Source organism: Onychostoma macrolepis, chromosome 22 (assembly GCF_012432095.1).
Source record: "Onychostoma macrolepis isolate SWU-2019 chromosome 22, ASM1243209v1, whole genome shotgun sequence".
Classification (NCBI taxonomy): Eukaryota; Metazoa; Chordata; class Actinopteri; order Cypriniformes; family Cyprinidae; genus Onychostoma; species Onychostoma macrolepis.
Window position 1 is genome coordinate 36092367 of NC_081176.1, and position 26499 is coordinate 36118865.

At 37.5% G+C, this 26499-nt stretch overlaps 2 protein-coding genes and 1 pseudogene across 3 annotated transcripts in view; 1 reads left to right on the top strand and 2 right to left on the bottom strand.

Moving 5' to 3' along the window:
* LOC131529680 (GTPase IMAP family member 9-like) overlaps positions 1-26499 on the bottom strand; it is a 277942-nt gene that overhangs the window by 41333 nt on the left and 210110 nt on the right. The gene's annotated exons all lie outside the window — the stretch shown is intronic.
* On the top strand, positions 7694-23803 carry LOC131529675 (GTPase IMAP family member 8-like). Of its 2 annotated transcripts, XM_058759490.1 has the most exons (4): positions 7694-7850; positions 15472-15575; positions 20687-21295; positions 21406-23803. In XM_058759490.1, the coding sequence occupies exons 3-4, from the start codon at positions 20707-20709 to the stop codon at positions 22485-22487; spliced, it is 1671 nt and encodes a 556-aa protein (XP_058615473.1). In that variant the 5' UTR covers positions 7694-7850; positions 15472-15575; positions 20687-20706; the 3' UTR covers positions 22488-23803. The 2 variants fall into 2 exon arrangements, with proteins under 2 accessions (XP_058615473.1, XP_058615471.1); XM_058759488.1 differs by lacking the exon at positions 15472-15575.
* On the bottom strand, positions 24536-26040 carry LOC131529683 (GTPase IMAP family member 3-like; annotated as a pseudogene).

The following is a 26499-nucleotide window of genomic DNA, read 5'->3' on the forward strand; positions in this document are numbered from 1 at the left end:
AGATGAAGCAAAAGCAAGCAACCTCTTTGCTGGAAATAATGAGGTTTGCATTAATTGCAACATTGTTGAGAGGACAGCAATACTGAACAGGCCTTATCATGGATGTTAAGGCCAAAGCAACACCAATTTGTGGTCATGTTTCCTACTGTTCAGCAGCAGACCAATAGCAGCAACTGTGGCTTGCTTGCAATTGGATTTGCATATGCACTATGCAATAACATTAGACCTGAGAACTGTCAATTCCGTGAGGGTCGGATGAGGGCAGAACTCATCAAGTGTTTCAGAACAGGGAAGATAGAATTCAAAATAGAGGCAAAACTGCATAAACAAAAGTTTAGACAAACCACTGTCAATGTCCATTGTGTGTGCAGGACAGCACACAATAAAGAAGTCATGGTGCAGTGTTCATTGTGCCATGGCTGGTATCATCCCACCTGTTTAAATATACCCTCAAATGCCATTTTTGGTGAGGATGACTGACACTGCCAAAATTGTAACGAAGCATGATTACTCAACCACCAATGATTATGTGGACTGAAAGACCTCCAATGATGTACATAAAATGTAAAAAAAAAAAAAGTCATAAAATGTACAGCCGCATTGTTATGTTTCTGGGTCTCTGTGACCTTTGTTTATAGTTTTGTCTTGTTCCTATTTCCTCTACTCCAGCTGGATTTTCTCCATGTTTTTGTTTTGCTTTGTTTTGTCTAATTAGCCCATTTTTGTTTAATCCCTTCTGTTCACTATCTTCATTGACAAGTTTTGTTCCTTGTGTACTGTAATTGAGATTTTTTTTCTAAATCCTCTACATGATTTGTCTTCTATTTTGACAGAGTTAAAGTTTATTTAAATCCAACAATGTACAAAGTGCAGACAGAACCGCATGTTTTATCACTGTACACATTTTGTAGTACTCTGAAATCCAAGAGTAAAATGTTTTTATATCATGTATTGTAAGACGTCTTATACTTATTATAAAAATAATGGGCTACTTAAAGGCATGTTATGTTAAGTAAAGTGACATATCTCCAAAATGCTAAAGTAAAATGGTTTGATGTGAGGTATGCATACTGTACATTACATCTCCTATGGAAACTATAGAAACTGAACAATATTTTTTTTCTACTTATTTGAAATGAGGTCTTCATAGGTGTATAAAATAGAATAATTACATTTATCTCCAAAATGCAAATGGTTTGAAATGACATGTGCATATTGTATGGGACATCCCATATAACAACTGACTATTAGTATTTTCTACTTATTAAAAATGAGGTTTTTATATATATATAAAGTAGAATGATGACATATATCTAAAAAAAATCTGTAGTACAAATGTATGAGGTATGCATAGAGTATTGGGTGTCCCCTTTAAAAATGATCATTAGTTTTTTTCTACTTATTAGAAATGAGGTCTTTACGGGCCTCTGAAGTCAAATAATGTGATATATCTCGTAAACGCTACAGTAAAATTGACTGATATGAGTTATACATATACTGTATGGGACGTCCCCTACAGAAACTGACCATTCACTTTCTCTAATTATTACAAAATTATGTCTTTATACGTGTATAAAGTAGAATAATAACATATATCTACAAAATGCTGCAGTAAACTGGACTCATATAAGGTATGCATACTGTATGGGATGTCCCTTACAGAAACAGACCATTATATTTTTTCTACTTATTAGAAATGGGGTCTTTATACCCCCCTAAATCGATTAATGTCCCATATCTCGAAAATGCTGCAGTAAAATGGGTTCATATGAGGTTTGCATATAGTATGGGACGTCCTCAATAAGAGGGTCATTCTACAGAAACGTCCACTTTTGGTATGGCAAAATGTCTTAATTTTTACAAAAAAAATTTAACATTTAAACTTAGACCACATTATCAGATTACCTTTTGACTTTATGAATACATATAAATTACAGCTTAATTTATTTTATTTTTTTTAGCTTTTTTGTGCAATTATTTCAAGACCTATTGTATCATTTTTTGTCACTGGTGTTACCTTCTTTAGCAATATTAAACGTTTTTATGAAATATTATTTCTAAAAAAAAAAAGAAAAAAAAATTCAACACGTAGTCAGAGTTACAGAACAATAATGAAATTGCAAGAAATAAGGAGATTATGTTTTATTTATTTAATGTGACAGACAAAAACAGTACAGTAACACAGTAACACAGCACAGTAACACCAGTGACACACATTAGACCTGATACACTGATCGTCACTGGTGTTATCCACAAGGAAGGTAACACCAGTGACACACATTAGACCTGATATACTGATCGTCACTGGTGTTATCCACAAGGAAGGTAACACCAGTGACAGTAACACCAGTGACACACATTAGACCTGATATACTCATCTTCACTGGTGTTATCCACAAGGAAGGTAACACCAGTGACACACATTAGACCTGATATACTGATCTTCACTGGTGTTATCCACAAGGAAGGTAACACCAGTGACAGTAACACCAGTGACACACATTAGACCTGATATACTTATCTTCACTGGTGTTATCCACCAGGAAGGTAACACCAGTGACAGTAACACCAGTGACACACATTAGACCTGATATACTGATCGTCACTGGTGTTATCCACAAGGAAGGTAACACCAGTGACAGTTACACCAGTGACACACATTAGACCTGATATACTGATCTTCACTGGTGTTATCCACAAGGAAGGTAACACCAGTGACAGTAACACCAGTGACACACATTAGACCTGATATACTGATCGTCACTGGTGTTATCCACAAGGAAGGTAACACCAGTGACAGTAACACCAGTGACACACATTAGACCTGATATACTGATCTTCACTGGTGTTATCCACAAGGAAGGTAACACCAGTGACAGTAACACCATCTTGAGATAAGTTCTCAAGATTGCGGCGCGAGTACATCGCGAGGCTCTGGGTCTCTCCAGATTTTGCAATTTTGCGGTATTTTTCTTACTCATCTCGGGCCTGTTCGTGCAGAACAGTTGTGCCTTTACATCGCCTTTACATTTGGATATCGGTTTGCGAATTTCCGACACTTTTATGGACAATCTTCGACTCCTTCCTGAGATCGCTAGGACACCCGAGGCTATGCACCCTACCCGGCCGGGCGGAAGTGCTGCAGGCGTCGAGATCGTAAACAAAGGCGGGGAAGCGCGGAGGACTAAGAGCTAAGCTAAGGCTAACACCACACCGGCTCTCTTTACCCAGCATTTTCCTTGCCAATGTATGGTCGCTAGTGAACAAAATGGAGGAGATTCGACTCAGCATCACACACAGCAAGAAACTTTTGAACTGTAACGCCCTAATCTTCACGGAAACCTGGTTAAACAGCGGAATACCGGACACCGCTATTGAGCTAGCGGACGCCACACGCTCCGGGCGGATAGAACATTAGATGGCTCGGTAAGACCAGAGGTGGTGGATTGTGCATTTACATTAACAAAGCTTGGTGCACAAACTCTGCTATTGTTGGGAGTCATTGTTCAGCTAACCTTGAGTTTCTCATGGTTAAATGTAGACCGTTTATCTACCGCGGAGTTCACTTCCACCATTATAACTGCAGCCTATATTCCCCGGATGCTGATGCCAAGCTTGCTATGAAAGAACTTCACGCAGCCATCAGTAAACAACAGACTGATCACCCGAAGCGGCTTTTATTGTTGCAGGTGACTTTAATCACTCAAACTTAAAGTCAGTGCTACCCAAGTTTCACCAGCATGTTTCCTGTCACACCAGAGGAAACAAAACCTTAGACCATGTTTACACAAACATGGCTGGAGCTTACGTTGCGACACCCCTCCCCACCTGGGACAGTCAGATCACCTTTCTTTGTTCCTCACCCCAAATATGCACCCCTCATCAACCGTGTGAAGCCATCAGTGAAGACCATCAAGGTGTGGCCTGCGGGGCAGATTCCACACTCCAGGAAAGGTTTCTACACACAGACTGGAGTATGTTTGCTTCTCAAGCCACCAGTGGCGCTCACACAGACATTGACTCTTACACCTCCTCTGTATTGGATCATATCAATATCACCATTGACAGTGTTACAACCCAGAAACAGATCACCACATATCCAAATCAGAAGCCTTGGATGAACAAGGAAGTGCGACTCCTGCTGAAGTCACGCAACACTGCCTTCAGATCAGGAGATGCACAAGCCTACAGCACATCCAGAGCAAACCTGAAGAGGGGCATCAAAAGGCCAAGCACTGCTACAAGCTAAAGATAGAGGGACACTTTTCCAACTCTGACCCTCGGCGCATGTGGCAGGGCATTCAGGCCATCAGTGACTACAAACCCACCCACTCCACCCCGCAGCCACTGATGTCAACTTCCGAGCGAGCTAAATTACTTTTATGCTCGCTTTGAAAGAGACAACAGAGAAACTGCCACCAAGCTCAATCCCTCAGCTGACCACCCACCAATCATACTCTCCTCCACAGATGTCTGCAAGGCACTGAGCCGGATCAGCGCGCACAAGGCTGCTGGACCAGACAACATCCCTGGTCGTGTTCTCAGGGCATGTGCGGAGCAGCTCGCTGGGGTTTTACAGACATCTTCAATCTGTCTCTTGCCCAAGCAGCCGTACCAACATGCTTTAAATGCACTTCCATTGTGCCAGTGCCAAAACACTCTAGTCCGAGGTGCCCTAATGACTACCGCCCTGTAGCACTCACACCCATCGTCATGAAGTGCTTTGAGCGGCTGGTCCTGGAACACCTAAAAGACTCTCTACCATCCACATTGGACTCACACCAGTTTGCCTACCGTAGCAATAGGAGCACAGAGGACGCAGTTTCCATGGCACTGCACTCTGTGCTCACTCACCTGGACAATAAGAACACTTATGCACGTATGCTGTTTGTTGACTTCAGCTCAGCATTCAACACTGTCATCCCAACCAAGTTAATAGCCAAACTTGGAGACCTGGGCATCAATACCTCAATGTGTAACTGGATTTTGGACTTCCTGACCAACAGACCCCAGAATGTTCGATCAGGATTCACCTGCTCCACATCCATCACACTTAACACTGGTGTACCACAGGGCTGTGTGCTAAGCCCGTTTCTCTACTCCTCTTCACCTCCGACTGCAAGCCTGTGTATGGATCTAATTCCATCGTCAAGTTTGCAGACGACACCACGGTGATTGGCCTCATCAGTAACAACGATGAGACTGCCTATAGGGAGGAGATCCAGCACCTGGCCACATGGTGCACTGAAAATAACCTGCTCCTCAACACCACCAAAACGAAGGAGCTCATCGTGGACTTCAGGAAGGAGTCAAGAGGCACACACGACACCATCCACATCAATGGAATGGCTGTTGAGCGTGTCTCCAGTTTCAAGTTCCTGGGGATCCACATCTCGGCAGACATGTTGTGGAAAACCAAAACCTCCAGCCTGGTCAAGAAGGCTCACCAGCGCCTCTTCTTTCTGAGGACACTGAGGAAGAATCAGCTCTCCTCTGCTATCCTGGTGAACTTCTATCGCTGCGCAATAGAAAGCATCCTGACCAACTGTGTCACAGTATGGTATGGGAGCTGCTCTGTTGCGGAGCGCAAGGCACTGCAGCGGTGGTGAAAACTGCCCAGCGCATCACAGGGACTCCACTACCTGCCATCGAACACATCCAGAGGAAACGCTGTCTGCATCGAGCTCGCAGCATCCTTAAGGACTCCTCTCACCCAGCCCACAGACTGTTTTCTCTCCTGCCCTCCGGCAGGCGTTTCAGGTGCCTCCGGACCAGGACCAGCAGATTAAAGAACAGTTTCTTCCCCAGAGCTGTCTCTTTACTGAACTCTAACCCCCGTTGATCCACTTCCTCATATATTATTAACTCTTCTCTCCTACCTCACATCTGCCTTATTTGCACTACTGAATGTAAATTTTTATTACAGTAACAACTGTTTACTTTTGTATCTTGCACTACCATACCTAAATTGGACTATGCTCATTTGCACTGCCGACTGTTGTTTACATTATCAATGTTTACATTAACATTTTGCACCGTATGTCTAATTGTAATATGCAATCACTTCCACTGCACTTTTACACCTTGTTTATAGTAATAGTCATCTGTATATCTGTATATATATTATATTGATAGTACATATCACCTGTAAATTCTGTTTATAGTAATAGCCATCTGTATATTTATTCACTATACATATTCACCTGTAAATTCTGTTTATATTAATAACCATCTTTCTATATATATTTATACATATATTCAGTACATATCCTTGTCCTGCAACTTATTCAACCATTGTATATACTGCACTTGCTGCTATTGCACTTCTGGTTAGACCTAAACTGCATTTCATTGCCCTGTACCTGTACTTGTGTAATGACAATAAAGTTGAATCTAATCTAATCTAATCTAATCTAACCAGTGACACACATTAGACCTGATATACTGATCGTCACTGGTGTTATCCACAAGGAAGGTAACACCAGTGACAGTAAGACCAGTGACAATTTTCATGAAAAATGCATTTTACTAAATGTCTGCTGCAAGGTATCAAGCCACATGTTGTTTAATCCATTTGTATTATAGTTTTTTACATTTCCCTAACAATAAATAGGTCACACCAGTGACATCAACTAAAAGCTTCATATGAAATCATGAGATAAATGAGAAAATGTATCATAACTGAAAAGAAACAGTGGACTAAACATGGGCCTTTTTTCATAGATGTTTAGAAAATAGGAAGGAGGAAGTCGAGTGATGTCATCAGTGTGATTTTTTTATTCCAAAATAAAAGACTTTTGTTAAGCGGTAACACTAGTGACTCAACTCCAGGGGACCACTGTTTTCATTATATATTTTATAATATTTATTTGGCATTTTGTTTTATTATGCCATTTATATCATATGTTTGATAGTTATGAATAGACGTTTCTATTTTAAATGGTAGAAAATCCTGTTTTTGACCTCAAAATAAAGCACTTTCCTACTGTACATAGCTGTGGGGATGAGCAGTTTTGTGGTGCTTGGAATTCTATATAATTAATAAAAAAAAAAATAATGCTACATTGATGGCTCAGGAAGGTGTAATTGTTCTAATAACATATTGTTTCATTTTAAAATATAAAAAAAAAAATTGTAACCCTAATGTGTATTTCAATTGTAATATTTCTTTAAAGTCTAGGGACAGAAAAGTGGACGTTTCTGTAGAATGACCCAAGAACTGAAAATTAATTTCTTCTACTTATTAGAAATGGGGTCTTTAGTCCTCTAAAATGTAATAGTGTCCCACATCTCAAAAACGCTGCAGTAAAATGGTTGTATATGAGGTGTGCATATAGTCTGGGACGTCCTCAATAAGAACAGACCATTCATTTCTTCTACTTATTAGAAATGGTGTCTTTATACCCCTCTAAATCGATTATAATGTCCCATATCTCGTTTTCAACGAATCTTGAAATGATTTGAAAGGTAGAAGAATATAGTAATACAGAAACGTCAAAGACGCCAATAAATAACACGAATATTAAATATTAAATATTAAAGTACAAAAAAAAAAAAATCCCAAACAATGTCATTCTATCTCAGTTCTGTGCGTCTAGAAGTAAAGCGCTCTGAAAGCGCGTTCCCTCTGTGTTCATGTGATTACCGTAATCATAGTAATACACGCGCACCTTAATTTCAATCGCGGCTGGTTTAACCGTGTTTTTCTGACCTGCGGCTGGCTTGACCGCGGTCAGAAAACGAAAGTATATTTGTATCTTTCAGAAGTTGGCAGACAGACGACTCGAAGCGCGAGCTCACAATCAAACATTCATTTACCGACATTATTTCCGAGGTCATTTTTCTGTAAGGTAAGTCTGAAGAGATCTGAATCTATTTTTACCTTAACTCTAATGATTGTATGCTGTGCAAATGACTGTAAAATATGATTGATCTAAACTGCGTCATTACATGTATCAGGACAGGAAGACCAAATCCATTTCGCACCTTGATTATATTACTCGGGTAAAGTTGGTTTTATATTCGCACATTCGGACTATTGCATTCAGTTACTTTGTTAATCACACTACATCGGACATTCAGCGGACATTCACAAGTAAATATGACATTAAAACAATATTTGCCCATTTTGATCGATTGTGAAAAAATGTATTAGATTACAATGATGTCGCTGATTAGAATTTGCAAAAGAAACATTTATTGCACATATAATTAGAAAGTTATTGATCACGGAAATGTGTGAATGTTGTGAATGTGCGAATATAAAACCAACTTTACCAAAGTGATTATATTTATTAGCCTATAGGCTATCTAGGCAGATGAACCCAGAGTATCAACACCATAACCTACTGTAGCCTATATGTGACAAATTGTACAATGCTCTTCATCAGAAGCCCGTTATATAAAACGATTAATGTGACTTGATGTATCTAGACAGTGATATTCGGTATAAACCTTATTAATAATGTTTAATTCATACAGGCAAGCAGAAGAGCATTATATGAACACAACGCACCAAATTGCACGTTAAGCATTTTTTCCCATTTCTTTTTTAAAATAAATAAAATAGAATAAAAAGAATTTCTAAGGGAGAAAGGTCCGTGTACGTTTTGATCATTTGTCTTTCAATTTGAAATTAAAAAAGCAGAAACCAGAAAACAGTCCTGTTTTCGTTTTTTCATTTGTTCAAAAAAACGACAAAACGAGATTTTGGCTCGATTCCCGTTTTTTTGGTTCACGGGTAGAAAACGGATAAACAACTTCAAAATTCGTTTTCCCCTTGTGGGCGGTCATGACACGCCCCTTTCCGCCGATTGGCCAACCAAATCTGAGCCCGTGACATCATCCTCAGTTCGTTCAGCAGAATAAAAGTCCTCTGCTGCTGTACGGGGCAGGTGCTAGATCGGGCTTTCTTCTGTGCAACCTAACGCGTTTCACACAAATATTTATTTCAGAAATGTTAATCAGCACCCAGCCTGTTTTATTTAGCTGTGCACGTTGTTAAATCTGTATGGTGACGCTGCGCTACCCATAGACTGCAGAACAGATGAGAAGCACAGATTGAAAAAAAAGAAATAGACGTAGGGGGGTCCCCCAGATATTTTTGCAAAAAAATAATGATAAGTCTGATTAAGCTCACGCAGTTAGGATACAGTACATTTCGTTAATTAATTGTTTGCAGTCATTCATGTGACTAAAAGCCTGTTTTTAGGATATCAAAATGTGAATTCCTCAATTAGGGTCGGCGCCAGAGCACACAAAGTGAGGTGGCATGCACAATTTATTTATTTTTTTTTTTTTTGGGATATTATCAACAAAACCAATAAGACATGGCCTGTAGGCTACCCGAGTTGTAACACAAATAAATGAAACACCTATGGGTTTTCCCCTTACTGAAGAAGACATGCTTAGTTTTTGGTTCATTAAAACTGGCTACACCTTTATTAACAAAACGACTAAGATTACATCCGCGTTAAAACAAACTTTTTCCCCATTAAAACAAACACTCAGTTTGTGGTCCATTATTACTTTAATGAAAAAAAAGAAAAAAAGAAAAGAAAAAGAAACTCACTTATAGGCAATTAAACAAATAAATATATATCTTTTATATTAACAAAAGCTCTGCGTGTTTGCCAGAGTCACTATGGTCCTGTCAATCTCGCGCTGCGGCTCGTGCTGTATGAAGCAGATGCTTGTCTGCTGTCCAACTCAACTAGGCTACATTATTTATGTTAGGCGGCAGACCTATTGTAGAAAAATCGGTGGATGGCCGAGCACACCGGCACAAACCTTAAGAGTTAGTTATTTATCCATCTACTTATTTATCAACATGTTACTAAGCGTCGAGGGCTGTGCACTCATAACATAAATCCTGGCTAAATGCAACATTCCCGCAGCTATGATTAGCCTACAGTAGCCTACAGTAAAAATTAAATCCACCCTCTTAAATCACTGAATTAAATATAAATTAATGTTAAAACACTTTTAAAAGGTTTGCAAGGTTGCTAAATGATGCCTGTTATTTTTTTTATTTTTTTTGGATCAAGTACTGTACATTTTTATGTACAGTGCATTTTAATTTAATCATTTAAGTTTTTTTGTTTACCTGTATGTAAGCACAGTGCAGTGTTAATGTTCAAACTGTTCTTACAATGTTTAAAGTGGCCGACAATAATAAATATTCTTATTAGGAATAAAACACCCTCGTTTTTGAACTGTGCATAGCTGTAGCTGAATAATTAGGCCTACTACGCTACTGTATTTTAATGTTGGTCATTATGGTGGTACTTGGAGAGCCAAATATTTTCTGAGGTGGTACTTGGTGTAAAAATTTTGAGAACCACTGCTATGGGGGTCCCCTTTTTTGAAGCGGCTGGGGGTTGTTATGTTAGTGTTGCTATAGCATAATATCATTTATAAGAACAGGCTTTTGAGTTCATCAACAATATATACAAAAATATACATATTCAGTCAATGCAATGTCAGGCTATATAACAACGAGAGATAAGCTATTGTTCGTCTTTTTAATTGCTTACCCTAATTAATATTTGATGTGATTTCCAAATACATTAAAATATCTAAAAAAAAAAAAAAAAAACCTAGAAAATAAACTGACTGGAAAGTATCACTGTCAAATTCAGTAGCAATTTATTTGATTATTTAATCTTCATTTACTAATGAAACTTCCAGTCTGAGCAATGGTGCAGCTGTGCCTTTGCTCCACCAGGTGGAGATTTCACTAATGAGTTTATGACTGCATACTGTATACTTCAAAGAATGTCATGCACCATCATTTTGATTAATTTTCGACATTTTGGGGAGTTTTGATGCCATGAGCCAGTTTTGATGACTTTGCAATAATCATATAGACTAATAATTAATAAATGATCAGATTAATGATCAGTTATAATTACAGACTTGTCACAGCACTCATTTGTAAACCATTTTTGGATAAAAGTGTCTGCTAAATAATTAAATGTAGGTTAAATGTAAAAAATGTTAAAATTTTAATAATGAAAATTTAGTGCACGTTTCCAATGTATGTAAGACACAACAATTCTGACATTGTAGGGACCCCCTGCGTCTATTTCTTGTTCTGCAGTCTATGGGTAGCGCAGCGTCACCATACAGATTTAACAACGCGCACAGCTAAATAAAACAGGCTGGGTGCTGATTAAAATTTCTGAAATAAATATTTCTGCTAAAGGTCTTAGGTTGCACAGAAGAAAGTCCGTTCTAGGACCTGCCCAGAACGAACTGAGGATGATGTCACGGGCTCAGATTTGGTTGACCAATCGGCGGAAAGGGGCGTGTCATGACCGCCCACAAGGGGAAAACGAATTTTGAAGTTGTTTATCCGTTTTCTACCCGTGAACCAAAAAAAACGAAAAAAACGTCCGTTTTCTGGTTTCTGCTTTTTTAATTTCAAATTGAAAAACAAATAATCAAAACGTACACGGACCACCGAGAAAAATCCTAGAGTACATATTAAATCTTAATATATCTATTTGGTCCGTGTACCTTCGGATAATTTGTTTTTTCGTTTTTTTTTCTTTAAAACGGGAAATCGAATAAATCAGTGGTTTATTGCATATTTAAACCTTCTCCTGGGCATAATGAACGAATTTCAGGTGTTTTTCTCACACTTTTAATTTTGTCTTCGTCACACTCCGTTCAAATGCATCAAATTAAAATAAGATAAAACCAAAACGAAAAATTAAGCTTTTTGATTCACAAATCCGTTTTGGTGTACCGGAAGTTCCCCGTCGCTTTGGGTCCGGGTCTTTTTGTCATCTTATATTTACTATATATTTAGGTATTGATCACAGGATCGATTTGAAGGTTTGGAAGGCTTTGCCGACTCTGCTGTATATGTATGAAATATGAATTCAAATAAATGTACAAAGTAAATATGCCTCTAACAAGTATATTTTTCTTGTCGTGCAGCTTCTCAATCTATATATAGGCTATACATAGAGCGATTGTATAATATATACAATCAGTGGCACCTGCAGGTGTGGCTGTACGCACCCCAGACATCAAGCAGTGTCGGCCCAGATCCGGCCCACAACTGGCCCGCATGGATTTCACACGGGCCAGATGTGGGCTGGATCTGGGCCAGAACTATGTTGCTGTCTGGGACTGTGCGTACCATGAGCACTCAGACTGATCTGAGATTTGCCCCGCAAACATTTCAGCAGTAAATTATAGGCCCGTCGTTTGTCCCGCATTTCTGTCGACTGAACCAGCCTTGCCATTAATTATGAATGTATCAGTCTTTTGAACGCCAAAGTGAATTTCTGCATATAAATATTGAATATAAAAGTCAATTTCTGTGTATAAATAATACGCCAAATAGTAACAGAAAATCGTAGGCCTACTACGCATTTTCATGAGATCGGGTTAGACTAAAACAATTAATTTGTAGCCTATTTTACAAATGGGAATTTTAAAGCTGTTTTTAAAGCATGTGATGCATGGATTTTTTTTTTTTTTTAAAAAAGGCCAATAAATAATTCACATATCAGACAAAATTGCCTTTAAATTTTAAAAAAGCAAATCCTTTAAATTTGAAGGTATTCAGAACTAGGGGTGTCCCCGACTAAGGATTTTTATAGTCGAATCGGAATTTTCGAATCTTGCTGATAGTCGAATCATATGTTTGGTGGCGGGGTCAAAATACATTACCAAGAGTCAAGTCATACATTGGACAGTCATAATTACTGACGTTAACACACAGGGAAAATGTGTAACGGACACCTCACAGATACAAAAATAAATGTTTTATGTTTTGATTAAAAGATAGTTAACATTAGTCAGAGAAACCCTAAGAATTCACAGCATTTTTTACAACAGCGCTCTCATTATACGTTATGTAGCCTATAAGACAGTTAGTTATTAATGTTCTGCATTTGAGCTGCTGCGCTGTAGATGACCAGTAGAGTGAAGCATTTGATAGCCGGTTTTAATCAATGGGATTTAACTCATCATTTATATCATATAGAATACGGTTTGTTATTTATACAATATAACGTCAATATTAGGACTTATATGCTATCTGCACAAAATACCCCGAATGCATGAACGTGTCTGTGCGGCTCTGAATGAACTCATTTTGTGGACGCGTTCTTCACGCAACAACGCGCAGAAACACGGCAACTAAACTCTAAAAATTCACAGCGTTTTATTATAATAGTGTTCTCATTATAATGTTATATACAGGTGCTGGTCATATAATTAGAATATCATCAAAAATTTGATTTATTTCACTAATTCCATTCAAAAAGTGAAACTTGTATATTATATTCATTCATTACACACAGACTGAAATATTTCAAATGTTTATTTCTTTTAATTTTGATGATTAGAGCTTACAGCTCATGAAAGTCAAAAATCAGTATCTCAAAATATTAGAATATTTACATTTGAGTTTGAATAAATGACCATCCCTACAGTATAAATTCTGGGTATCTCTTGTTCTTTGAAACCACAATAATGGAGAAGACTGCTGACTTGGCAATGATCCAGAAGACGAACATTGACACCCTCCACAAAGAGGGTAAGTCACAGAGGGTCATTACTGAAAGGTGTGGCTGTTTACAGAGTGCTGTATCAAAGCATATTAAATGCAAAGTTGACTGGAAGGAAGAATTTGGGTAGGAAAAGGTGCACAAGCAACAGGGATGACCGCAAGCTTGAGAATACTGTCAAGCAAAGCTGATTCAAACACTTGTGAGAGCTTCACAAGGAGAGAACTGAAGCTGGAGTCAGTGCATCAAGAATCACCACGCTCAGGCGTCTTCAGGAAAAGGGCTACCAAGCCACTTCTGAAGCAGAGACAACGCCAGAAGCGCCTTACCTGGGCTGTGGAGAAAAGAACTGGACTGTTGCTCAGTGGTCCAAAGTCCTCTTTTCAGATGAAAGTAAATTTTACATTTCATTTGGAAATCAAGGTCCCAGAGTCTGAAGGAAGAGTGGAGAGGCACAGAATCCATGTTGCTTGAAGTCCGGTGTGAAGTTTTCACAGTCAGTGATGATTTGGGCTGCCATGTCATCTGCTGGTGTTGGTCCACTGTGTTTTCTGATGTCCACAGTCAACGCAGCCATCTACCAGGAGATTTTAGAGCACTTCATGCTTCCTTCTGTTGACAAGCTTTATGGAGATGCTGATTTCATTTTCCAGCAGGACTTGGCACCTGCCCACACTGCCAAAGGTACCAAAAGCTGGTTCAATGACCATAGTGTTATTGTGCTTGATTGGCCAGCAACTCGCTTGACCTGAACCCCATAGAAAATCTATGGGGTATTGTGAAGAGGAAGGTGCGATATGCCAGACCCAACAATACAGATGACCTGAAGGCCACTATCAGAGCAACCTGGGCTCTCATAACACCTGAGCAGTGCCACAGACTGATCGACTCCATGCCACGCCGCATTGCTGCAGTAATTCAAGCAAAAGGAGCCCCAACTAAGTATTGAGTGCTGTACATGCTCAAAATTTTCATTTTCATACTTTTCAGTTGGCCAAGATTTCTAAAAATCCTTTCTTTGTATTGGTCTTAAGTAATATTCTAATTTTAGATACTGAATTTGGGATTTTCCTTAGTTGTCAGTTATAATCATCAAAATTAAAAGAAATAAACATTTGAAATATATCAGTCTGTGTGTAATGAATGAATATAATATACAAGTTTCACTTTTTGAATGGAATTAGTGAAATAAATCAACTTTTTGATGATATTCTAATTATATGACCAGCACCTGTATATGACAGTCCCAGTCATAGTTATTAATATTCTGCATTGTTGTTTGCACTGTTCGCACTGCGCACTGAAGAGATAATCACCGTAGTAAACTACTACAAAGCGCTTTACTGCAGCGTAACTCAAATGCATCTTATAGGAGATAAATAATATATACAGGATATATATAAACCGGATGAAATATTTTGAAATCACTTATACCCTACCTGATCGAAAAAAATCCATTCTTTCACTCTGTCTTGTTAAAGATTTAAATCCTTGCCGCCAAAATGTTGGATTAAGTAAAATTTATAATCTATAGGGGTGGTTGGATTTATTCACGCACGTTAAAAATATTTATTAAAAGCTTCTTTCTTTTCAGATTCTTATTTACAACATTATCTTAATAGGCTGTATATTAACTTATTGGGAGAAAACTGGTAGTTATATGTGAAATCAGACATTGAGCACCCCCATATAGCTAAAATGGCATGATCATAACACCCCGTGAATATTCCACTGTGAGATTGGGAGTCGAATCGGGCTCCTCCTATCGAATCTTCGACTATTCGGGGTCACCCCTATTCAGAACAGAGCAACATAAAAATCAGAAAATATAAACAGCTATGCAATTATAGGACACAGTTTTACATATTGTATGGCATTATGTGTTATTTTTTTAAATTATATACAATTAATAAAACGCAAATTATAATCGGGCCTATTTTAGGCTTTTCCTTATTTTTATATTTTAGATGGTGATGAAAAAATGACTGGCCATCTCTTCATTGGAGGCGCCTTTAGAGAGAAATGCAACTTTACAGATTACATAAAGTAAGAGTTTTTGTTTTCGATTTTAATTATTTCGTTTTACAGTAGTAATTTAAAACTTTCTATAGATATATATTTTTATCATGTCTGTGAGGCAATTAGTTGAGTTTCAGTTCATCATTGTGAAGCGCTCCTGCTCAAAACTGAGACAGCAGCAAGCGCATCCTCTGTTTTCCTATTTATTTTATAAAAGTACATTTTGGTGATATTGTGAATGCACACAAATAAAAGTAGACCCTTTACAGTTCCAAATGATGTATTACTCTTACATTTATGAGCAAAAATTACGGCGTATTTTAAGTTGTTTCTATTGTAAGAAAAAATGCAAGTGATCGCGCTGGCGCCTCCATGTCCTGTAAAGTGCGCTTAAGCTTCCACTCTCCACACAAACTGCTGTGCTGGATATGCGTCAGCGCACATTTATCTAGGTTAAACCTTAAACTAACATTGTGATGAACTGTTTTATATCTATAGGCTATATTTTATTTTAGGCAAGTCGTGATGATTTGCAGGGGAGGACTTAGTGATTTGGGGGCCCTAAGCAAATTTCAGGTACGGGGCCCCAACAAAATAACTATAATGCTCTTTTACGCGTAACCCTTATTTTGCTCGCTAGCTCTCTCTCATTATAGCTATAGCTATTATTTATTGTAACTATTACCCCTTCACAACTTAAGTAGCCTAAATAATTAGTCAACCTGATGCTGTTCTAAAGCCATATTAAGCTACCTTATTTTTTTCGGATAACAAAAGACATTATATTAAAAAAAAAAAAGCTTGCACTTTGAATTGTAAACTTCTTCAATCTTTTTCCATAAAGGATTCAAATGTCATAAAAATGATCCCATGCAACTCGTTCCATATTCCAAGCGTTCTTAGGGCATATGATAGGGTTTGCCGAGAAACAAATCGAAAATGTAATCTATTAAGTGGAAATCTCCAGTCATTGCATTCGTGCATTTATACAAGTTTTTAGTTTATAGTTCATATGCATTTAGTGTTCACGCTGGCGCGCCTAGGAAAAGCACAAGAGAGAGTCATTTTGAAACATCAAGACAAATAAAATTATGACTTGAAACACAATAATTTCTTTACTGAGGTGAATATAACTGTTCTGAGACAGTCATAACAGCGTAGAATGCGCGCAAAGAGCGCTCCGTCTATAATCACTAAAAGCTGTCACTCACTTCAGTTCATCGCGATCTCACGACGTTCCGTTAATAAGCTCTCTGCACAATTAATCTCTTATTTACATCTTATCTACACGTTGTTATAATGAGAGGATTCACAAGCTTGCAGAACTCCGCACCTGACAAAAACTGGCCGTTTTGAGTGGTGAGTGCACATTTGACGCTCTCCATAACACAAATACATACTGGTGCATTTGCCAAATATGTTTCGCGAATATCAGACGGGGCCCCCTGATTCCCCGGGGCCCTAAGCGGCCGCTTACCTCGCCTATTGGCTAAGTCCGCCCCTGATTCAACTCACTGCTGCCACTGCCATTACTTAAAAAAACCTTACATTTAACGAACAAAAAAATGCTCCAAACATTTTTCTAATTTTATTAAAAAAAAAATTTAAAAAAACGGAATATAATCACCTTTCCATTACATTCAAAACGGAACTAGTTTCTAGTTTAGCTGAAACAAGATGTTTTGGGAGAAGGGAAAACGGGCTGGTAATTCTGATAAGCTGCCACCACTTTGGCCACTCAAACGCTCCTCCTCATAGTGCATTAGGACCATATAGACACACTGTCACTCACGATACGCTGTTGGAAGAAGCTCGAGGGAAACTCAGTAGTCTTTAATACACAGGAGTACCATATAATTGTAGCCATTGTGTTATAGAGAAAAATATATATTTCTTAATGTGATTTTCCCCCACTTTTGTATTTTATTTTATTTATTTATTTATTTTTATAGTTTTACTTCAATAAAAGGTTAGATTTTTTTTGGAAATTTTTGAATGAAAGATCAAATGAATAAACAATGCGGACTTATTTTCACAGCCTTCTTTGATCAAACATACCAAGGGTATGAATAATTTTGAGTACAACTGTATATTTTATGATATTGTATATTCTATTTATTTGAAAAAAAAAAAAAACTAACTAACTAAAACTGAATTAAGAGAAATCTAATTATTTCTAGAGACATTAATAAAGGAAAGTTAATGGTAAGTTAATATTTTATAAAAACAATAATTATGCAAGCTAGTTGAGTAATTTTAAGTAAATAGGTACAGTACCACATATCCTCAAAAGCATCATAAAATATGTTTTGTATTATACAATCGCTCTATATATAGATGGAGGAGCACACACAAGAAAAATATACTTGTTAGAGGTATAATTGTACATTTATTTTTAATTCATATTTCATACATATATATACAGCACAGTCGGCAGATCCTTTCAAACCTTCAAATCGATCCTGTGATCAATACCTAAATATATAGTAAATATTATAAGATGACAAAAAGATAGCTGAAACGACCCGGACCCAAAGCAACGGGGAACTTCCGGTACACCAAAACGGATTTGTGAATCAAAAAGCTTAATTTTTCGTTTTGGTTTTATCGTATTTTCATTTGATGCATTTGAACGGAGTGTGACGAAAACAAAATTAAAAGTGTGAGAAAAACACCTGAAATTCGTTTATTATGCCCAGGAGAAGGTTTAAATATGCGATAAACCACTGATTTATTCGTTTTCCCGTTTTAAAGAAAAAAACGAAAAAACGAATTATCCGAAGGTACACGGACCCTATTTGGACTCTTCAGTCTAAATGTCTCTTTCCAAAAAAATAAATAAATAAATTTTTTATTTAATTGATAGTCTTGAATTTCTGTTTAAAATCCGCTTGGCTGTACATATACACAATTTTACAGAGCCTGTAGGGTAAGCTTTACTGAGATATGAAAATCTGTGCGCACAGTTTTATGAACTGCATTCTCAGGTTATAAACTGAAATCTCCAGTCAAACACTAGATCCTAACAAATTAAAAGCACTGCTCGGAAAGGATCGCAAAATTGATCTTCATTATTATAGTAATATATAGATCTTAAACCTTTTGTGATCCAAGGAAAGTTGTGAAGAATACATAATAATGAATCCCTAATGGTCATTATGTCTGTGGAAAGTGATTTCTAAATAGACTAAACAAATATCAGAGTGCAAAGAGCAAAACTCAGGAAAAAAAATTACTGAAATTTACTAAAATTTACTGAAATGATTAACATTATTATTAAGTTGACTTGAGAAAGCCAACTTACTGAAATGCTATTTAAACTTCTTATTATTATTATTCTGAGACTAAAATTTACAATTTACTCCTCCTAGAGCTTTAACTCTACAGACTCCAAACTCAGCCCAGATCTTCAGACTGGTCTGACTCGAGTTGCTATATCTTTTCTAACTGATCCGACTTACGATTTTCCTAAAAATTACGAATAAAACTGGGAAAAATCCCATAGACTTACAATTGACTTACATTGTTCAGATGAGCCAAGACCTTGCAAGTCAAAATTTAAATCTAAACACACTGAAGCCCATTAGACTCTATCAGACTTCCCTTCTATGTACTATTTCTAACCCAATCAAACTCATCTCTCTCTCTCTCTCTATCTATCTATCTATCTATCTATCTATCTATCTATCTATCTGTCTGTCTGTCTATCTATCTATCTATCTATCTATCTGTCTGTCTGTCTGTCTGTCTGTCTGTCTATCTATCTGAGATCTATCCTAGCGAAATGCTAATCATGCTATAAACATGCTAATCCATCCTAGAAACATCCTAGTAACTTGCTAATCATGCTATAAAAATGCCAGTGACATGCTAGTAACTTGCTAATCATGCTAGCGACATGCTACTAGTATGCTAATCATGCTATAAACATGCTAGTCACTTTGCGAATCATGCTAGCAACATGCTAGTCATGCTAGTGGAATGCTAATCATGCTAGCAAAATGCTAGTAACATGCTAATCATGTTAACATCAATGTTAATCATGCTAGAAACATGCTAGTAACTTGTTAATCATGCTAGCAACATGCTAGTCACTTGCTAATCATGCTAACAACATTCTAGTAACACCTTAGCAACCACCCCGGGTACCTTAGCAACCGCCTAGCAACACCCTAGCAACCACCCCGGGTACCCCAGCAACCGCATAGCAACATCCTAGCAACCAACCCGGGTACCTTAGCAACCGCATAGCAACAACCTAGCAACCACCCCAAGTACCCTAGCAACCGTGATAGCAACACCCTAGCAACTGCCCCAGGAACCTTAGCAACCGCACTCGGTACCTTAGCAACCGTGATAGCAACACCCTAGCAACCACCCCAAGTACCCTAGCAACCGCATAGCAACACCCTAGCAACTGCCCCAGGAACCTTAGCAACCGCACTCGGTACCTTAGCAACCGCATAGCAACACCTTAGCAACCACCAGAGTTAGCCTAGCAACCATCATAGAAACCACTCTGAGGTCCTTAGAATCTATCTATCTATCTATCTATCTATCTATCTATCTATCTATAATCTGACTATCTATCTATCTATCTATCTATGTATCAAACTTTAAGTTTTTAAAACTACTTTAAACTTCCAACTATTTCAGACTGAAACCCATCAAACTTAAAACTTTTAACATTTTTCATACTTAAACTTTTTAAACTTCTTAAACTTTTTAAAAAAACTTTTCAAACTTTTCAAACTTTCTGGTCCAGCTTTCTCAAGCCAACTTAAAGTTTGTCTTGACAAACTTTTTAATCTAGTTATTATTACTATTATTAACATTATCATTATTATTATTATTATTTATTTTATTTTTTTTAACAATTAATACAGCTTCACAAATGCCAGAACACTCACATTTTGCCACAATATTTAACAATACTCAGTAACTGGAAGGAGATTATGTGAAAATCTAGATTTTCCAGAAATCTATTGGATTTTCCTGAAGCTCTGGTGTGCAGTAGGCCTGTCTGTTAATCTGATCCTGTTTACATGAGATGATGTGTGTCTTTACATGTTAAACATCTAATCATGAATGTAAATAAATGTACTTGAATCTGTCTCACACCACATTGTGTTGTTTAGTTTTAGGCTACACACTGAAGATGGGAGACGTAAATAAGTCAAATACACGTTTGAATGTGGTCCTTCTGGGAAAAACCAGGGCTGGGATAAGTGCATCAGGAAACACAATCCTGGGACGACAAGCTTTTACATCAAAGAAAAGCTCCAGCTCAGTCACTCGAGATGTAGCTGTTCAGTCTGGATCAGTTGGTGACATTGAAGTCACTGTTTATGACACACCAGGATTATTTAACACAGATATGAGTGAAGATGAGATTCAGAAGAAATATAAAGAGGTTCTTCAGAGATGTGAATCAGGTCCCTGTATGTTTCTGCTGGTGATCAAAGCTGACAAATTCACTGGGAAAGAGAGGAAAACTGTGGAGAAGATTGAGAAGCTGCTGGGAGAAGAGCGCCTGAAGAAAACCTGGATTCTCTTCACCAGAGGAGACGAACTGGATGAAGAAAACATGACTATACAAGAATTCCTTGATGACACTGAAGAACTGAAGAACCTCATTCAGAAATATGATCAGAGATGCCATGTGTTCAACAACAAGAAGAGAGGACATACAGAACAAGTTCAAATGCTGTTTATAAAAATACTTATGCCATACTTTGATTTACAGAGTGAGTCTTTTAAAGGAGTATTAAATATTCTGGACACTTTTTAATAAAAATTCTTTGCAGTGAGTGTGTTAAAAATTACATTCATTATTTGTTGTTTCTTTGTTATGAAGGAGAAGACCTAGAGACATTGAAGCAGAATCCACTAACGAGGAAAATACCTCAAGAGATTGAACCAGACGCTCCTGCTGACAGTCTCCCATCCAGACGGCTTGTTCTTCTGGGTAAAAGTGGAGTTGGGAAAAGTGCAGCTGGAAACACAATCCTGGGACAGAGAGAGTTTAACTCTGTGATGAGCATGAGTTCAGTAACCAGTGAATGTTCAAAGGAGCACGTCACTGTTTCAGGCAGATCTGTGACTGTAGTGGATACTCCTGGATTCTTTGACACACAGATGAAACCTGAAGAGTTAGCTGAGGAGATAGCCAGAAGTGTTTATATATCCAGTCCTGGACCTCATGCTTTTCTCATTGTGTTTCCTGTGAATATGAGATTCACTGAACAGGAGCAGGTGATTCCTCAGATGATTGAGATGATGTTTGGTGAGGGAGTGTTAAAATACTCCTTCATTCTCTTCACTCATGGAGATCTGCTGGAAGATAAGTCAGTAGAGAAACTCATTAAGCAGAACAGTACATTAAGAGATCTAGTTGATCAGTGTGGAGACAGATATTACGTCTTCAACAATAAAGATTTGAATAACAGAGAGCAGGTGAATGATCTCCTGCAGAAGATTGACTCAATGATAGAGCAGAATGGAGGAGAACACTACAGTAACCAGATGTTTGAAGATGCTCAGAGATTCAGACGAGAGGAAGAAGAGCAGAGACAGAGAGAGGAAGAGCAGAGAAAACAACAAGAGGAGAAACAAAGACAAGAGGAGATTGAGAGAGTGAAGAAAGAGACAGAGAAGAGACACAGAGCAGAGTATAAAGCTAAGAGATCTGAACGAGAAAGACGAAAGAAGCAGAGAGAGGAAGAGAAAGGGAAAAAAAAGGGCGGATTTATGCAGTTTTTTAATAAGCATCGGCGCTGTTTTTATGTTGCAGCTGTTGTAGCTGGTATTGCTGTTGGTGGAGTTGCTGGTGGAGTTCTAGCTAAAGCTTTTTTGGGGGGAGCTGTTCTTAAAATGGCTGCTGTTGGAGCTGTTGTAGGTGGAGCTGTTGGTGGTGGAGCTGCAGCTCTTTTTTTTTAAACGGCCCGGCAAAGGATGAACGACCTGTGTCAAACAGTGACATGTAAAACTAGTCTTGCATATTTAGTTTACTATTGTAATATTTTCACACTGTCACTTAACTCCTGCTGCTTGAGTAAGGATCATTATGAAAATAATATTATCCACAGAAGAGGTGCAGATTTTGCAATAAATAAATAAATATAAATAGACTGCAGCAACTGACATTTTGTCAGAACCTCTGGTAAATTACATGCTATTTGTTCAGCTGTCTGTTCAGAATTTTGGGAGAATTGTTATTTATATTTGAAACAAACAAAAATCGTGATTCTCAATCATTTCAGAAGTGAGGGGGACAAACATGTCAAATATAATAACTTTTTTGTCTAATTGACAGGTTTTATTACGATTATTATTATTATTTATTAATTATTACCTCTTGCTTTTAATTGGCTGAGAAATCAAACACACTATGACAATAACCACTATATTTTTAATATTTTCCTTGTATTTTCCTAATGACAGTTTCCATCCGGCTTTGAGTAGCCTATAAATGAAACATACACTGCATGAGAGTGTTTACGTCTCGTTCCTGACCGCATCACTGTCTTTACTGGATGTTTTTAGAGAATATTTGCATTTATTCACATGCGATTGGATTAGTTACTCATATGCTGGACTGTCATGATTTGGCTAGTGCAGGACGCACATCAGAGGGGGTGTAGAAGTGGCTATACGCCGTATACCTGCATATACCCTCCACTACACCACTGTGTATATATATATATTTTATACACACAATATATAAAATTATATTTGCACTCTTAGCTAGCAAGTTGTCACAAACTCGAGTCCGAACCGAGCCCGAAGCTATTCATTAAACATTAACCTGAACTCGACCGAGCAGCAAAGCTCTACTTCTGCTTTTGGATCTGTAGGAGGAACTGGTTGACTTCCAAACTGCATAACTTCTGTAGGGTTGTGGGCATTGTGAGCCTATCAAAGCGTCTATAGGCAATGATAGATCAGTTAAACTGTGCAGTGTGTGTGTTTATTCTGTATTTGTTTTCTATAAATGTTTTGGCTCATGTGCTTGCATATTCTTCATATTCTGCTTGAAACTTGAACACAGGGTAAGGCTGCCGCCCTGCAGCTTTTAGAGGAAGCAGGGCAGACACAAAAAGGTATTTATAGAAATAATAATCACAGACATAATAAACAGGATATATAAGTGCACACATTTTGGCAAATGCCAAAAAGAAAGGGAAGCAGTGTTTACTGTAGCTTTATCACTCTGTGTAACTGAACTGATCTCATTAAAGGCTCTCATTATTGCACCTCTGGCTCCTAATCATTCTTCTTCTCCTTCTGACACAAAAACTGTTATGTTATACCTGCTTATAATTCTATGAATTATTTAATTAAATAGTCCTTATGTATTGCCTTAATGTAAGAACACCAATCATCTGAATATATTCATTTTTCATGTTGAGTTTTTAAGGGTGATATTATTGAAGTTATGTGTTGTCTTAAGTTAGATCTTATCTCCACACATGGCTCGGTGTGCTTCTGAATATTCATTGCAGTAAAGGTTTAGAGCCTAAAGATCAGTTTTATTTATGATGACTGAAATACACATCAGTACAGCGTAAAACAACAAGCTGTCAAACAATATCTGTGGTACATACATTATTATACTCCAACATCATCATCCTCATCTCTCATGTAAAACACAAATGATTACAACATATTGTCAATACCACAGGACACGTTACACATAGCATCTGTTAGAACTGCAATGAAATAAAAATAGATGAATATATGATGCAAATAAATATTTTTTTTTTTAAATCACAATTTCAGTGTTGTGTATCTCACTGAACAAATACACTTCAACCAAAAAAAAAAAAAACGTCTAAATAACCTCAACAAAGGCAAATCCATTACAGACATAACAGATACGAAGACATGCATCATTGCATTTTTTATTTTTATTTTTACAACAATTGTGTTTAATTATGATTACTTATTTATTTAGTTCGACTTTGTATTTATCTAAGAATCTATGAAAATCGTATCTTTACTGCTCTTGAAACCAGTTTTGGTAACATGAAATTTACAGAATATATCTAAACTAAGCAAATCAGCAAAAATCTCAGTTCTGAATTTTGTTCATGACAAAGAAATCAATTAGTAATTTATATTAATGTTATTAATTTGACAATTAGTTTGACAATAAAATGTAAAGCATCAGCAGCTTCACTGTATTGCTGTAAAAGCTCCAGCAGCTCCTGCTAATCCTGCTAGCGCTGTAACAGGAAGTTCATTTCCTCCTAGAAAGTGACCAATCACAGCTCCAGCTGATAAACCACACACAACACCTGCTGCTTTCAGCAGTAACTGTCTAACAGTGTTGGGACGCTCGTGAGAAGATGAACGGATCAACTGACTCTTACACAACAATCTCCAGAAAACCCCTGTAAAACTCCTGCAGTTGATGCTGATCCTCCAGTAAAGAAACCCTTAGTGAACATCCATCCATGTGAAGAGTCTTTCCTCCACACCAGAACACCTCCTGACACTACAGCAAAACCATAAATACACACAAATATTTCAGCTTTATCTGCTTAAAGAACAGATCTTTCTCCCTCTTCCCAGCTTTCTCCTCATCAATTTCTCTCCTCACACGCATCTCAGTCTCTTCTCTGACTGTGTCTAACATCATCTGATGTTCTCTCTCTCTCTCTCCTCCTCTGCTCTCTTCTCCTCCTCTCTTCTCCTCTCCGTCTCCAGCATCACCTCTAGTGTGTAACAGGAGTTTCTGTTCTCAGACACCAGTCTGTCGATCTTCTCCATGAGTTCAGTCACCTGCCGTCTGTTTGCTGGAGCTTTAATGTTAAACTCATGATATCTCTGACCGCATCGCTCAATAAAAGCAGATAACTGAGGATTTGCCCTGATCATCTCTCCTAGTGATCTCATGTGTCTCTGATCTGCGTGAGTGAAGAGCACTAGAGTAAATCTGAGAGCTTCTGCTCCAAACTTCTGCTCAAACCAGCTGATGAACTCCATCTCCTGCTCAGTGAAAGTGCTTAAAGGCAGAAAGAGCAGGATGACATGAGCTCCTGCTGAACATAATTCAAGAGCTCTCTTCAGCTCCGAGTCTGAATCAAAGTCAGTGTGAGTGGAGAATCTGAAGTCTGGAGTATCGATCACTGTCACGCTCCTGTTATGAACAGATCCAGTGTGTGATTTACAGACTCTGGTCACTGATGAAGAGCTCTTTTCTGACTCAAACACCCGATCATTAAAGATGAGGTTTCCTGTGGTGCTTTTCCCGGATCCGGTTTTACCGATCAGCAGCAGCCGGAGATCAGCATCTTCATCTCTAAATCCCATCAACACTGGACTCTGTAACCTCTGAAACACATAAAACCATGCAGCATACAGTGAATTAAAAGACTCAAATTATAGTCTGCTACAATTACAAAAAAAAAAAAAGTCAATTAAAAATAAAAGGAGACATACGTTAGAGATGTTAACATATTTACCTGATATGCCATGTCAAGGTCTCTTTTCTCATTAAACACTATTTCACCAAGAAAAAGAGTTCAATCTACAAAAAAAATAAAATAATAATAATAAAGAATAATAGTTTACATATACACCATACAAATTTGCATGAATTACATTTTTGTCAATTATTTATTTTATTTATTATAAATATTTATTTTATTAAGTGATTTAGGCAAGTGAAATTAAAAGAAAGAAAGAAAGAAAGAAAGAAAGAAAGGAGGCTGGTGTTAAAAGGTTAAGGTAGTATAATTTTGAAGATTATTTTTGTTCTTGTTCAGTCCTGTCAGATTCACTGTTGAACACATCTGATAACACACAGCTGTTTCAGCATTCATTATCTTATACATGGCAGGTTAGTCGTTCTGACACAAATAAACAAATAAAATCAGACACAAATAAAACAACGGTTATTGTAGATCAGTTTCTTTAAAACACAAAACTTGGTGTGTAAACTAGG